This window comes from Diceros bicornis, chromosome 7 (genome assembly GCF_020826845.1).
Source record: "Diceros bicornis minor isolate mBicDic1 chromosome 7, mDicBic1.mat.cur, whole genome shotgun sequence".
NCBI lineage: Eukaryota > Metazoa > Chordata > Mammalia > Perissodactyla > Rhinocerotidae > Diceros > Diceros bicornis.
The window spans coordinates 60,274,782-60,290,781 of record NC_080746.1 but is presented as its reverse complement, the minus strand read 5'-3'; the positions used below and the strand labels follow the sequence as shown (position 1 = coordinate 60,290,781).

At 35.9% G+C, this 16,000-nt stretch overlaps 1 protein-coding gene across 1 annotated transcript; it reads right to left on the bottom strand.

Annotated features, from left to right (window-relative positions):
* Nucleotides 1–2,992: 2,992 nt before the first annotated feature.
* LOC131409029 (olfactory receptor 51H1-like) lies at nucleotides 2,993–3,964 on the bottom strand. The gene has a single exon (XM_058546236.1). It carries the CDS (start codon nucleotides 3,962–3,964, stop codon nucleotides 2,993–2,995), a length of 972 nt encoding a protein of 323 aa, XP_058402219.1.
* Between the last annotated feature and the right edge of the window lie 12,036 nt (nucleotides 3,965–16,000).

Here is a 16,000-nt window from a genome sequence, read left to right as displayed (position 1 = left end):
ATCCTCTGATCTGGCCCTGACATTCAGCTCACCCCAGCTCCATCTTCTCCCTGCCCCTCTATCTGGCCCTACACTTACTCCCTCATACACAGGAAGCTACAGCATACCCTGTGGGTTCCAGCTACACTCTGTTTGCCTTCCTGGGAAACCCCACATCTTCTCACTCAGACTTGGCACAAAAAAATTGAACCAATCCAATTTTATTGTTCTGAGTTTGTATACAAAATTGTGTGATTCAATGTCACCACAAAGTCAAATTGCTATAAAAAATTTCAAACACTCTTCCTTCCTGTACTTACTTCATCACAGATAGGTAAGGAACCGTTCCCAGCCCAGCACTGGTACACGGACATCGTTTTCAATAGCACTGCACAAAATCGCCCCTTTCTTCTGTTTCTCTCCCGAATTTATCTTTTGGGATTAAGATCTTACCATTGAGAGGGACTAGATCATACTTCATTTTAAGGAAATCACACAGTTCTTTGCTCACAACAGCAGAGAGAGGATACAGAGGCTATGAGGGAGGGAGTACAAAAGAGACACAGTGAGAGTCAGCATGGGCTTTGGAGCAGGGGTGATACTGTGGTTTCCAATTGTGGTTGTGCCCACTTACTTGCTGTGTGAACTTGATCAAGTTACATAAACCCTCTGTGCCTCAGTGTGTTTTTTATCAGTTGAGAATAATAATAACAATAATAATACCAACTGACCTTTATCGAATGCTTTTTATTTCCAGGCCCTAGGCTAAACCTTACATGAATTAACTCTCTTAATCTCCATAACTCTATAAAATAAGTAATACTCCTATCCAAATTCTGTACGTTAGAACAATTAGCATTAAATAAATTAGGTTTCTTGCCTGGATTATACTGATAGTAGGTGGCACAGCCAGGACTTAAACCAGGGGTGTATGACACCTAAGCCCTTGCTTTCAATATAATCACTCATAGGGTTAATTCTGCAATAAGACAATACCTAAAATACCAGTTATTGTGGTTAGTATTTAGTAGATGGTATTGCAGCTTCTAATTACTACTGCTGATGCTGCTACCGCTATGGCTACCATCATCTTCACCTTTAAAGGAGAAAAGTGAAGGAGACAGAAAGAGGAGACAGGGAAACCCACAAACTCCTTTACCACTTCCCCTGTTTCGGAGGTCAGCCTTTGTGTACTTAAGGCACCAAAGACAATGGCTATGAAGAGCATTTCTATTTGTTTCTAAAATGTAGAGTGTAATTTAGAATTTTTTGCCATAGACTAAATTTTAAGCACCGCATATGAGTGAAAACCCCAAGACCTGAATATCCTCAAAGAGACATGTCCATTATTGAGATTATGAGATTATTGGTCACTTTACACTGCTTCCAGGATCTTCCTCCCCATGTTGATGAGAGCAGATTGGGACTTAGCCTCAACAACAACATGAATAGCTCTGGGGCTGTGTTCTCTGCTCCAGACTCAGGACTGTGATGGTGCTGGCAAACTCTTAACAGGTCCTTCCAGGGATGGTAGAGCTCATCTCTCTCCAAAAACTCATAAGATTTAAATAATATTTTATATTTAAATTATTTTGTTAAATATCTGCAATGTGCTTGTGTTTCTTACAAAATTAAGAAAAAAATAAAGTATATTTTTTATGACCCTAAGATTAATTCAGTAAGGCCTTGTGAAACTGAAAGCAGTATTTAAATGGAAATACTTTTTTCTTGTACACATAGTCTTACTGAATTAATCCTAGCAAGGTTAGGATCTACCTTAACAAACTTCTAAACAGCTACTGATTTGAGTAACAGATAATGACACCACTCAAGTCACAAAGAATCTTTTGTGTTAGATTTCAACAATCAAACAGTAAATACTTTAGAAAAAGTCATCCAGACCATGTAAAGGAATATAAGTAGCTCACTGTATACACGTGCCTTTGTTCTTTCTATTTCCTATACTTAGTTTGTCTGCAAATAAATCCATAGTTATTCTTTAAACTTCTGAGTGTCTTCCTACTCTGTCTAACCCATTTTCTCTCTCTCCCAAGATACAGATGGTGTCCAACATTCCCCAGGAAATCTGCCTGGCTGAACCTTGGCCAACAAATGAACTGACTTGCGACTTGATATCTTCATCTGGAAACCATGCCTCACACTCTCCCTCAGAGGGATGCTATAATTACCAAATAAGACAAGATATAAAAGGCTCTGGCTCTGTGACTTTTACTTAGTGGACACTCTATAAATACAAGTTCTCTTATTCTCCTACATTAGATATTCTTGAACATTCCTTATAGTTTCACAGCAATTCATAGTTTACAAATAATTGCACTTACTTGTTTGAATTTGATTTTGTAACAACACTGGATGCCAAGTGATATTATTTCAATTTTCAAAATAAAGATATTGCAGTTAGAAGAAGGTAAGAGAATACCCAGTGTCACACATGGAAGAGCTAAAACTCACTCTTAATCTTTTGATCCCAAGTTATACAACACAGTGGGCCCCTGCTCAATTGCATACATTTATAGTCTTAATTCTAAAATTTGATCATTTTTATGATTCATATTTTATTTAATAATGTAGTATCCCCAGGTGTTCTCTTATTATTTGATGAGTATAGTTCATTCCTCCCCTATTAAGCTAATGGAGGCCATTCCTAACTTTTGAGCTTGAATGTTAAATTAAATCAGTTTAAAAAGCATAAAACTTTTGTCCTGTTTCTGTTCAAAAGAGTTATTACCAAATGGAATGAGTAATATTCCCTGCCTCCAGCTGTTATATGCCAACTCATAGATGCAGGGCTACATGACCATACATTGAACAGTTCCTATAGATACCACTCTTTCTGTACTAGGTGAAGGGCAGTTTGGCACAGGAATAGGAAAGTGTGCTCTGAGGACAGGGAAATCTCCTTGCCCAATTCAAATCACACAGAAAATGTGAAAAATATAAAGGTTTATTTCTCATAGTCACAGTTGGGCTTTTACAGAAGATTCTTTCTCTCTCAAACTGGCAGACGCCAACCATCTGCAGTGATCTTGGTTTGAACAAATATCTGGATGATCTTCCTTCGTATCTCCTTGGTCTTCACAGTATAGACTATGGGGTTTAGCACAGGGGGTACAAGAAGGTAGACGTTAGCCATGAGGACATGAGTCAATGGTGAAATGTGCTTTCCAAAACGATGAATGACAGACATCCCAATGAGTGGCACATAGAAGATGAGTACAGCACAGATGTGTGAAACACAGGTGTTGAGTGCATTCAGCCGGCCTTCCCCTGAGGCAATGGCCATTACTGTTCGGAGTATGAACGTATAGGAAAGGAGGATGATGAGGGAATCAGAACCCTTGGTGAAGATGACAGCAATGAGACCATAGAGACTGTTGACACGGGCGCTGGCACAGGCAAGGCACATGACATCTTGGTGGAGACAGAAGGAGTGAGAGAGGATGTTGGACCCGTAGAAGGGGAGCCGCTTGATGAGGAAAGGTACAGGGAAGACCACACAGACCGCCCTTGTCAATATGACAGCCCCTGTTCTGCAGACAACACCGTTGGTTAGGATGGTGCTGTACCTGAGGGGGTTCCAGATTGCCACAACTCGATCAAAGGCCATGGCCACCAGCACGCCAGACTCAATGGCTGAGAAGATGTGGATGAAGTACATCTGAACAAGGCAGGCATCATACGCGATGAACTTGTAGTTAAACCAGAATATGCCTAACATAGAGGGCACAGTACAGAGGGCAAGTCCCATGTCTGCCAATGCCAGCATACATAGAAAATAGTACATAGGGATATGCAGGGACAATTCAGACTTGATGGTAGAGATGATGACACCATTGCCAAAGAGGGCAATGACATATATAGCACCCAGTGGGAATGCCATCCAGTAATACTTTTGTTCAAGCCCTGGAATTCCAGTTAAGATGAAGTAAAGGTGTTGGAAATGGGAGTGGTTATTATCTGCCATTAAGCCAATGTGACATAGGCATGGGGAGAGATCTTGTGAGATCTTGATGGGTGACTTCCTAAAAGTACAGTGACAGGGATTAATAAGATATTAGAATCTGACTTCCCTGGGAGTGGAACCATTTTATTTTCATATGAATGGGAGAGAGTGTAAGAGAGGATTGAATCCCTGAAATTACTACTCTAAGGTGTATCCTGTTGAAGAAGCTGCTACTGGCCCAAGGAAAAAGATTCACCCAACTACAAATCAGTCATATTCAATTTAAAGCACACACTGTAGTGTCACGGCATTAGGTAACTAAACATTCTACCTCTCTTGTCCTTTCCTCCCTCTTTCTAATCAATATCTTATAAGTTATTGAGTCAGAGGTTGAAGACATAATAACTAAGACATAATCAATATGAGATATAAATTATTTTTTCCCCACAAAGGGGGCCATTCCCGCTCATCACTCTCTTTATGCCTACAACTCTCATGAAGACAATGGATCTTATGTGTACAGCACAGATGGAAATGCCCAGTGCACATGCCTATGCTTCTATTTGAGCATGTACCACCTTCATTTCCTCTTACTGTGTCCTCAAAACAATTCTTAACACAGGAACATCAGACGGTCACTTCTAATCATAGAAAATAAAACATATTTGTCATCTCTAATCTAGTGAAATCTTATTAGAAATGGGGGTAAACTATATTTAGGAAAGTAACAACAGTAATTCTTTTTTTGGAATAACTCTTTTGGCCAAAAAGAAGGGAGAACCCAGGGCTCACCTGAAGTTTTTTTTTCTGGATCAGGATTATCTGGCAATCTCCTATTATTAAGGCACAGTGATCATTCATAATGGCATGTTACGCTCTGATTGACAGTCAGTATAGAGGTTTTAGTAGAGATTTGGAAGACACGTTCATATTGCCAGAATTGGTAACTAAATTTATTCCAAAGTGCCCCTTGATGGGGTCATTCAACTTTAGACATGAATACCCGTCAGAGGTAGAGTATGCTCTCTTTGAGAAGCTCTCACCCTTAAGACACTCATTAGTTGCCTTCATCAGTTGATTGGAATCAAGTTGACTAAGAGACAATGTAGTGTTAAGAACATGGACTCTGGATCCACACATCTTGTAATCAGATTCCAGCTCCTTCTGCTCCTCAGTATAGCCCTACATATGTAATACATGGACAATAATAATACCTACTCCATAGGGGCAGTGTGAGGATTAAAAATGTAAAGGGCTTAGAGAGCAGAATGTGTGCTTTTTATTATGATTACTTGGAATAAAAAGTTCTTCTCTTCATATGTTCTCAGTGTTGATATTGGGTTTTTATTTGTTTCTTATTTTTTGTTTTGTTTGTTTGTTTTGGATTTTTTGAGCAGAGTTCTTTGCAGTTGGTGGAAGTGAAAACTGATACGTTCCCTTCTACCAGCAAAGAATCATATTTACTTTTGTATCTCTTGTAATTTTTGAATAATTTTACCCTCTGCTCTGCAATTATTGAATATCTCACCCCCAGGCTATATATACATCTCTGGCGGACCCACACTCATGATGAATCAAAAAACACATTATAACTGTTTTTGAAATCTCCCAAAAGATCCTCTTAGAAAGATTACTGATTCAGATTTCCCCAACCGTAGCCAGAGTATTTTCTCTTTTTCTATAAAATATCCATTTCTTTCCATTGCTCTTATGAAAGACAGCTAGCTGTGGGCTCAGATATCTGGCCTATTAGATTGCTAGCATATGTTTTCTGTCCTTCCAATAAACTATTGTTTTAGAATTTTGTGTGTTTTAGTGATTTTTGAGAGAGAATGTTTTTATTAAGCTTTTCAAATAATTGTAATAAAGATTGAAAATGAGAGAAAAGTTTCAAGAGTAAACAAGGTAAACAAGATAAACAAATGAGGTAAACAAATGAAAGAGGTAAACAAATGAGGTAACAAATGAGGTAACATTTGTAAAGAAATGTAAACAAATGAGAGAAGGGAGAGAAGATAAGGTGGGAGGAAGGAAGGAGAGAAGAGAAAGGAATAAAAAGAGAAAAACAGAGATCCAAAGAATAGCAGAACTAAAAGTTAATCTATTTCACATTTTACTAATAAAGAAATCGAAGGCTTGATAAGGAAAATAACTTGCCTGAGTCACACACCTAACTGGTAGTGAAACTGATGAGAAGGAGGCGGGGGGAAGGCACAGCCTTATTGAGGAAAATTACTGCTAAGCGCAATGAGAGCTTGAGGGTTCAATTAAAGAAAACCAAGTCAAAATTGCATCTCTTGGCCAAGATGCTTACTCCTTAATATGGGTCCTTAGGTTTTGTTCTTTATCTATTCTTCCCAGGATCTAGAAAATAGGTAGAGTTCAAGTCCCCTGAACCCCCTGAGCATTAGGTTCATAGATCCCAAGTTCTTCCTTTGAAAGTTTCCTGTGGCCCTGAACTTCTACTGTCCATACTGCCACATTTATGGAATAAGGGACTTTGTAAGTGTCTTGTATCTGCCTTCTAGGCTATCACAAGCTATATGGCCTCCTTATAGATCCTAGGTTAAAGGAGCAAGTGAACAATAAAATAAAACTGCAAAATTTCTCTATTATGTGAATAGCAGCACGCACACACACAAACAAAACAACACACTTCTGTTTGCTGTAAGTACTAGGGAAACTTTCAGGTTTCCAGGAATTATAGGATATTTGTGGATTATAGAATACGGTTGGGACTAGCCGTAAAAGGAGAAGTTTATGCTTCATGATACCAGGATGTGTGATAGGCAGGGAGGACCTGAGGAAATGAAGAAAAATCCTCCTGATGTAGGGAGTAATTGTAACCACATTTCACCTGATGGTAGAGCCACATATTTCCTTCTCAAGGGGAAAATTCCCAAACTTCAATCATTCTAGGATTCTAGATAAAAGGAATTTTAAAAGTCCAATATCCAGCCAATATAGAAACACTTACACAGTATTCTATAGGGGAGAGTTATCTTCTGCCCATATTAGTTCCAGGGACTGGGAGTTCCCTACTTTCTAAGGCCATATATTCACGATAGAGCATCAGATGTCTATTACCTCTTAGAAAAAGGTGACCTATTCACCACGAGGATAAAGAAGTTATCTTCATATCATTCCCTTAAAGCAGATGTGAATGAGAATTCTGGCAAGAACACAAGGGCATGGAGTGCTTGAGTGGAGAATGAAGGACAAAAGAGAGATAAGGAGACACAGAAAGAAGTGGTTGGGGGACAATTAGAAACTTCAGTGATGATATCTTAAAATAGTCTGGGATAGGCCAACTTTAACCTCTGATTTTGCTCTAAAACTTACCTGGTTGCTGAGAGTATCCCTAGCTGGAAGAATATTCTTAAGCAGCCTGAGACTTGCTTGGCAAACCATTGCCTCTACCTATATGAAGACTTTTATTTCCTGAGCTGCTCCAAAACTCCTCCCTGTACCATACCATGGAGAGTTTCATAGAGCAATGAACAGGTTTATTCCCTGGGGCTTTTAAGATTGAGGAGGTCTCTCCAGGGCTCTAAAATCACCCCTTAGATTCTCTTGTCTGGGAAATGAGATAATATTGAGGAGGCTATTAGGAAAAGGCATTTGTGCGTGTGTATGCTCGCATGTATGTTCATGTGTGAGTGTACGTGTGTTTGGGTGGTTGGGGACCTTCAGAGGCTGGTTACCATTCAATCAGAGTGTCTCAGGGCCATCTTAGCTAACTCATTCTTTCTACGACCTGAAATAAATTATGGTTGCCTTTATTTTTCTCCAAACACATCAAATCTAACAAAAATGTCCCGAGGACATGTGACTCCATGATTTTCCCATTCAAAAGGGATTCTAAAATTGAAATAATTCTCTAATGAATGATTTTTTCCTGAGATTTTACCTGCATTTTTCAATTTTCAATGTCAACCTAATAAGTCTAATCATGCTCTGTGCAAAAGGAAAGCAAAAGGCCCTTCAGGGAGTCATTAATCAATGCACCAATCAATCAAGAGATAATGAATATTCCACAATATCCAACTATCACCCTCAGATAATGCTACTGTCCCCACCTACCCTCAAAATAATAATAATAACATCAGCGGGAGCATTAATAATAACAATAATAATATCTAATATTAATTCCGAGCTTTATCAGTTATATGATTTATCACATTTGCTTTATACTTTCATCATTATAATCTCCATAAATCTTCATGACTTTAATACTCCGGTGAAGTGGATATGGTGAGTATTATCATCCTCATTCTTCCAAAGAGAAAAGGGGATCACACTGGGAATTGGCCCAGATTCTTAATATAATCATAAGAATTTAACTGTAGAAATTACTTAAGATAGAAATAATAGAGCAGGGGTTCCTCCCTGCCCCAGGTGTGTTCTGGACTTCTTGCATCTTTAAGGTCACCATGACCAGGTAAGGAATAAATTCTCATATAGAATGAGGCTCACATACTAGGTTCTCTTATTCACCAACCATTTATCTACATGATAATCCTAGAGTAATTTAATATTAATGCATATTACTCTTCCAATACCATAGAATCTCAAAGCATTGAGTTCCTCAACTCAAATAAAATCCATGTCCTCATCATATAATCATTCCTTCAATATTGTTTAAAGTAATTAAAATACAGAATTACTCTATTGCAATATCTTAACCTCTATACTCTGTTGCTCATTATAAATGTGTCATCTTGCAGCTCAGCCATGCTGTTACTCATATTTTTCTTCTGTATTGACACTTAGGATTTTTGAGTAAATGAATTACTATAATTTTGTTCCAATCTCTCAGGCAATGTTTTTATATTTTGTTGTTTGGTTTTTGTTTTTACTTATACATGGTGATGATTTGTATCTCACACGGATTCTGGTTTCTTTTATCTTAACTTTGTCATATACTGTCAAGAAAATCATAAAACTAAGCAAAAATAACCATCTCTCTTTTTATTTTAACATCTTCAAAGCTGAAAATGGATAGAGGAGACTATGAAACAGGTCAGATTGTATGGTCCTATAAATTTAGAGAATCTATCTTTAGTTAATTATTTTAATTTTCTTTCTATCCCATTCTTATCAAAAGCAATTTCAAATATTCATCACATTTCCAACTTTTCCTCTATGAAAAATTGTGATGATTTGATCCAATCTTTCTCAATATCCCTCCTCTCTTAGCTACTTCTTGAAATACATTTACACTCACTCTTTTCTTCTCAGGGTTTAAGTAAATTGCCTCTTAAAAAGAATACTCTTTAGAATTGGTTACTTGAAGAGAAGGTTCAATAGTAGCCCCACTCCACTCTCAGTATATTGGACTTTGTTTCCTCCTTGTCCACTTACTTTCCTCATTCCACCTTCTCCCTTGGCAAAAGAATTTACATATACATATACACACACACACATACATACATATGTATTGTGGGGTATCAGAATTTGCCACCCCAAAATGTGTCTCTTTGGCTTGATTATTTTTAGGAATAAAAGACTCAGAAAGAAACTTTGACCTACCCCCACTAACTGCCTAAAATAGTTTAAGATAGAAGGCCTATTCCAGGAAGGAACTAATACCATTTCTCTACTATAATATGAACTAGGTGTGGTAAACAGGGAGGAACCTAGCAAAATCCATTTGATCAAAGTCCTCTCCATCTGTCATTGTCTTTGCAAGGTATTGCAAATACTTGTTTGCTAAATATTTGCCTTTCCATCTCCATGTGAATTGCTTTCCTCCCCTTTGAAGTCCCAAATCACTACCCTCAACGTCCTCCTTTGTCTTTAGCTGAAGATGATATTTAAAGTGGTGGCTTCAGCCATTTTGGTGAGTTACTCAGTATTCCTGGGTTTCTCTCATGTATACATGTTGTTTAATTTGTTTGATTTTCTCTTGCTATTCTGTCTCATGTCAATTTAATTCTTAGACCACCCAGAAGAATCTAAAGAGTAAACAAATATTTCATCTTCCCCTACAATACATGTATATATATTCAACTCCACATATAAATAGATTCCTTCCAAATCTATATCTCTGATGCTGATCCTTGTGTTGAGTTTCAGACAGTTATAAGTATCTGCCTGATAGTCATCTTCACCTCTGTATCACACATATTTATAAAAATCAACAAATTCACAACTTTAAAAAGCAATTTTATGCTTTCCCCCCATACCTTAACTGCCTATTTCTTTAACTTTTATATCTCACTTGATAGTTCAATCCATCTAGTCATGTAAAATAGAAACATATACGTCATTCAATAAATAATGTCTTAACAATTTTACCTCTTAAATATTTCTAATCGTGTGTCTTTGTTTCTATATCTAACAATGTTATACAACTTCAGACCCTCTATTTCTCCTACCTGGACTTCTTCAATAATATCCTAACTTTTTTCCTCATATAAAAATAAATTGCTTTGCTTATTCTTGTTTTTTCCTGTTCCTTCTTTCTCTTGGCTATGAGTGAGAAATGAGGTTTCTTTTATTTCTTGTCAATTTCTTTAAGAAATATTACTCTAATAATATTTGGCACGAACTAAATTTGAATTAGACAGATGTCTTATTGTTTCTAGTTAAATGATTTCATTGTCATATAAATTTGATTTTTATGAAAGCCTCATGAAAAATCATAATTATGAGAAGTTGGAAATGCATTTACAAATAATTTGTAAGCCTATATAATATATCTTGTCTATCCTTAAGCAGTTTTCATAACATCAAGATAATTAGCATTCGTGAAAGCGTATTTTTTCCCAAAACATATTCTTTCCTATTGACTCATTCTTAATACATTTCTGAGGCTTTTAAAATCTAGATTACTAAAATTTATCAAACACAGATGCTTCAATCCATAATCCAGGGCTAGTATATATTGTATGATCAAAGTGACCAAAAATATCTATTGTTTAAAAAAATGGCAAGATGGATGCACAGAAGAAAGGAAGAGAGGAAAGAAGCAGAGAACCAATCAAGGAATGGGAAAATAGGAGAGAAAGAGGGAGGATATAAGAAAAAATGGATGAGCCTTGAAAGGTAAGTTTCAAAGAACTGAAACTGCCAAATGCTCTTATGAGAGTTTTCATTTTTTAAATATTTTTAAAATTTATATCCACTGAAATTTACTTTCTGTTGTACAATTCCATGAGTTTTGAAAAATGCACAGAGTCATGTAACCACCACTCTAATCCGGATTCAGAAGAGTTCCGTCAACCCAAAACATTCTCTCATGCTACCCTTTCATAGTCAACCTCTCCACGCACCAAAGGCCCTTGGCAGCTACTGACCTGCTGTCTGACTCTATAATTTTGGTTCATTATGTGGTATGACATCTTTCAAACTTGAATTCTACCACTTATAACATAATTTGAGATTTATCCATGTTATTGCTGAACTATGTTCCATCGTATGGATATCCATTATACGGATATAGGTGATATTCTGTTTATCCATCTGGCAGGTGAAGGAACTTTAGCTATAAGTAAAGCTGCTGTAGGCATTCATATATAGGTCTCTATATTCATTTGTCTCAGTTAAATACCTGGATGTGGATTGCGCAGTCATAGATAAATATATGTTTAACTTTATAAGAAAATACCAAATTGTTTTTCAAAGTGGTTGTGCTGTTAAATGGATATCCTTTTGCATTCCCGTCACCAACGTATGAGAGTCATAGTTGCTTTGCATTCCAACCAGCACCTTAAACTGTCTCTCTTTTTTTTGTCGTTATAATAGGTATATCATGGCATCTCATCATGGTGACTTCAGTCTGTATTTCCTTAATGACTAGTAATGTTGAGCCTCTTTTTATGTATGTATTGTACATATATCTTCTTTGGTGAAGTGTCTGTTCAGATCTTTTTCCCATTGTTTCTTATTGGGTTACTTTTTTTTTCTTATTGTTCAATTAATAGAGTTTTTATTTTAATATACATTCTGGATAAAAAGCCTTTGTTGTTCATGTGATTTACGAATATTTCCGCCTAGCCTGTACCTTGCTTTTTCATCCTCTTAATAGTGTCTTTCATTAAGAATTTTTGCAAAAATTTTGAGGAAATATAATTTATCTTTTTTTTCTTTTGCTGTTATGAGTTGTGCTTTTGTTGTATAATTTAAGAAATATTTGTATAACAAAAATTTTCAAAGATTTTTCTCATATATTCTCCTCTAGAAGTTTCATAGTATTATGATTTACATTTAGATTTATTATCTTTTTGTTCAAAAATAAATTGACCATATTTCTGTAGGTCCATTTCTAGATTGTCTGTACTATTTTACTGATTTATCTGTCTATTCCTTTGCCCAACACATATTTTCTTGATTGCTGTAGCTTTATAGGAAGTCTAGAAGTCAAGTATTGCCTTCAAACTGTTCTTCTTTTTCAAAATTGTTTTGTCTATATTAGTTTCTTCTACATTAGACTTTGCATATACATTTTAGAATCAGCTTGTCTATATCTGCAAAAAACTTTGCTGGGATTTCGATTGGAATTGTATTAAATCTTACAACAATTTGGGTAGAATTAACATCTTAAACAATGATGAGTCTTGTAAATCATACTCTTCATTTATGTAGGTCATTTTTTATTTCTTTTAGTAATGCTTTATAATTTTGAACATAATAATCCTGCATAAATTTTGTTAGTTGTAGACGCAAATGTGTTCTTTCTGTGCTATTGTAAATGGTACTTTAAAACACAATTGATTTCCAATTATCCATTGCTAGGATGTAGAAATATCACTGATTTTTGTGTACTGACGTTGTAATCTGTGATCTGGCCAAATTTACTTTAATTTCTAGGAATTTTTATATGTCTTGGAATCATGCTATCTGTGAACAGACAGTTTTATTTCTTCCTTTCCAATCTGCTGCTGTACGCCTTCTATTTTTTTCTCACTGCATTGACTAGGAGTTCCAGTACAAAGCTGTATAAGAGTGGTGAGAACACATGCTCTTGCCTTTTTTCCCTAATGTTATGAAGAAAGCCTTAAGTCTTTCATCATCATGCACAATGTTAGCTAGAAGGTTTTGGTACATGTCTTTATAAAATTATGGAAGTTTTCCTTGTATTTCTAATTTGCTGAGAGTTTTTACCATGAAAATTATATTGGATTCAACATGCCATTGCTGGCTTTGAAGATGGAAGAGATCACATACAAGGATCAGAGTAGCCTCTAGGATATGAAAGTGAGCCAAAGCTGACACCAAACAATAAGTTGTGGAGGCTACAGACTGAGTCTGGTTTGCCTTTTCTATCAAGCAACTCTCTTGGACTTGAGACAAGTTCTTTTCTGGGAAGAAATATTAGATTCCATTGCCATATTATTTGGGGGGGATACTAGTTAATTGGGAGCAATTAAATTACCTATATTGATTACTAGCACATTTGTCCTACTAGTAAATGTTAAATACTTGCTCAACATTGAGCTTGTGTTGGTGAATACCAAATCAAAGAATTTTTCATGAAACTTGGAGCAGATCATTGCTCTAAGTGCTGCATTTCTGTGACAACATTGGCAGTGGGCAAAAATGGTATTTGTTGAAACTTTTTTTTTTTTTTAACAGTCTTCTTCTCAAACCTTTCAAGTTGCTTTACAAATCAGAAATTTCCGTCTTGAAGGTCAGCCCAGGGAGTTTGGGGTGAACATTGTTTCAAAAGAAGAGAGTGGGATCCAGATTTCTTAGGCGACACAGTCTGTCACGGTCATACCCATTTCAACTCCACTGACTTCTTCCTTCTTTTCTGTGGCTATTTTCTCATTTCTTTCTCTGGGGACTTCCATGCAGGACATCCTTGGATTAGGTGACGAACAAAGACTCTGAGTAAATTCCTGGAAATAGTCACTATAACTTTTCTTTTCATTCTCTTTCCTTTTGAGTTTGGATATTCTTCCTTTTCTTGAGGGTTTTTCACTCTTAGCATGCACAAGATATGAGTTTTGTTGTTACCTACCTGTGAATGCTCCTACAAAGTAATTTTCAACTGTTTTGTTCTGCATGTCAGCATTTACAAGTAAAGCGTCAGGCACTGTAACTTTCATTACAGTTCACACCTTCCCTTTCTGACCATGTGATATCACCGACATGGTCCTGATGCCAACCACAGTATCACTTGCTCTGCCACCTAATACCTCCCAGAAAACAAGAAACCATGTTGAAAAAAAATGTGAGCTAAATGTTCTAGAACATGAAAGCAGAAATGTATTTTATGTCCTTACATCTGCTTTTTCACCTGAAAATATTTAGTGACCTGGCCAAATTCCATAACTGGATTGTGCTTTGTTGTTAATAAAGGAGATATTTTGTAGTAAAAAGGAACATATTCTCAAAAAGTAAATATTAAGCTATTTGATCTTCTATGAATACTTCTTTGTTATTAAATTTGATTGATTTGTTTTTCTGACTTTCAGTGATCCTGCTTAAAATGTTTGTATGATAAATTTTAGATACATATTAATATGTCTTTTTATCAGTGATTTATTAGCTGCATTGCATAACCCATTATACATTGTATGGTATACGTTGAAAAATAAAGTACATTAAACCTTTTAATTTTCTAGTTACTTTTGCCTCTAGTCTCAGTCCCATTACACTGAGCAATTAAAAATAATAATCCTATGTATGAATATACTATGTTTTTTCTTTCTTTAACACTAACTCTACGTGTAGGCACCAATGAAATAAGAACAGAGCTTTGTGTCTTTTGCAACTGTATCACATATTCTTTTTGTTTGTTTAGTTTGGTTTTAATTTAACACATATGAGCAATATTTTTAGAAGCTCTTCATTTCATTTATGTAAAACAAAATAACATTGAGTTGGACATTGTTTTCAAAAGTTGTTTATATAACCATGTGTAATAATACCCTTCATTCATCAAATTGTTCATTAAGACATTTTTTTAAGATATGTATATATAGAAAAAAAAAGCTGATCAAGAGTAACTACTGATCTCCTTAATGAAGAAAACTTTATCTTTGAGTCTCTGCATGGAATATGTCACAAAATTTTTCTAAAATTAGTGGTTTAAAGTTCAAATATCTACTTCAACAATATCTGGATAGCATCAATATCATCAAAGAGAGTTTGTAAATTTTCATTTTGCAGAAAATAAGAAGCATTTTAATGTATTGTTAATAAATGAACATTACTAAAACATAGTTGCTATTGGAGTGTCAAAAGTATGAGTGACGCCATTTTAATACTGTAAGATTCTGCTTATATGAGGTATCTGAAGTATGAAAATCATAGAGACAAAAAATAGAATAGTGTTTACCAGGGGCTGTGGGGAGAGGGAAAAGGGGAGCTGTTGTTTAATGAGTACAGAGTTTCAGATTTGTAAGATGAAAAAGGTTTGGAGATCTGTTTCACAACAATGTTAACATACTTAACACTACTGAACTGGACACTTAAAAATGGTTAAGATGGCAAATTTTGTTGTGTGTGTTTTTTTTGTTATAATAAAACATATTTGGAAAAAAATAAAACAAATATTATAATAACTACAAGATTTGTTAAATGTGTTATGGGCTGTACGAGGAGGTAAGACCAAGATCAGGCATTTAAAATTAGGAGGATCGATGTTAGCTTGTAGAGACACAAGGAGGACTGAGGAAATTTAACGTATGAAGTGACATTTAAATTAGGTCTTACAGAAGCACTAGGATTTTAGATTGAGGATCTATTAGGGAGAATATTTCAGACAGAGGGAGTGCATATGTGGAAGCATGTAGGTGAGAAGGTTCAAGGCATTTTCAGGAGACAATGCAGTAGCCCCATATGGCTGGTTAACTGATTGAGGGAGGATAGAGGTAAGAGTGAAAAATATTGGAAACAGAATATTAAGGGCCTTGAATACCTTAAGAATTTGAAATTTACCGAAGGGGCGGATTATAAACAACGGAAAAATTCTGCAGAAGAAAATGACATGATCAGACATCTTGTCACTTACAAGAGGAGGAGACAGTGAGAAAGAGGAGATGAGAGGCAGTGCAGCATTAAGGAGAGTTGGGACAACAGGGTAGAAGAACAAGCTACAATGTG

Excerpts from the sequence above, each read along its gene's own strand:
- LOC131409029 (XM_058546236.1), bottom strand. The coding sequence starts at position 3,964 with ATGGCAGATAATAACCACTCCCATTTCCAACACCTTTACTTCATCTTA.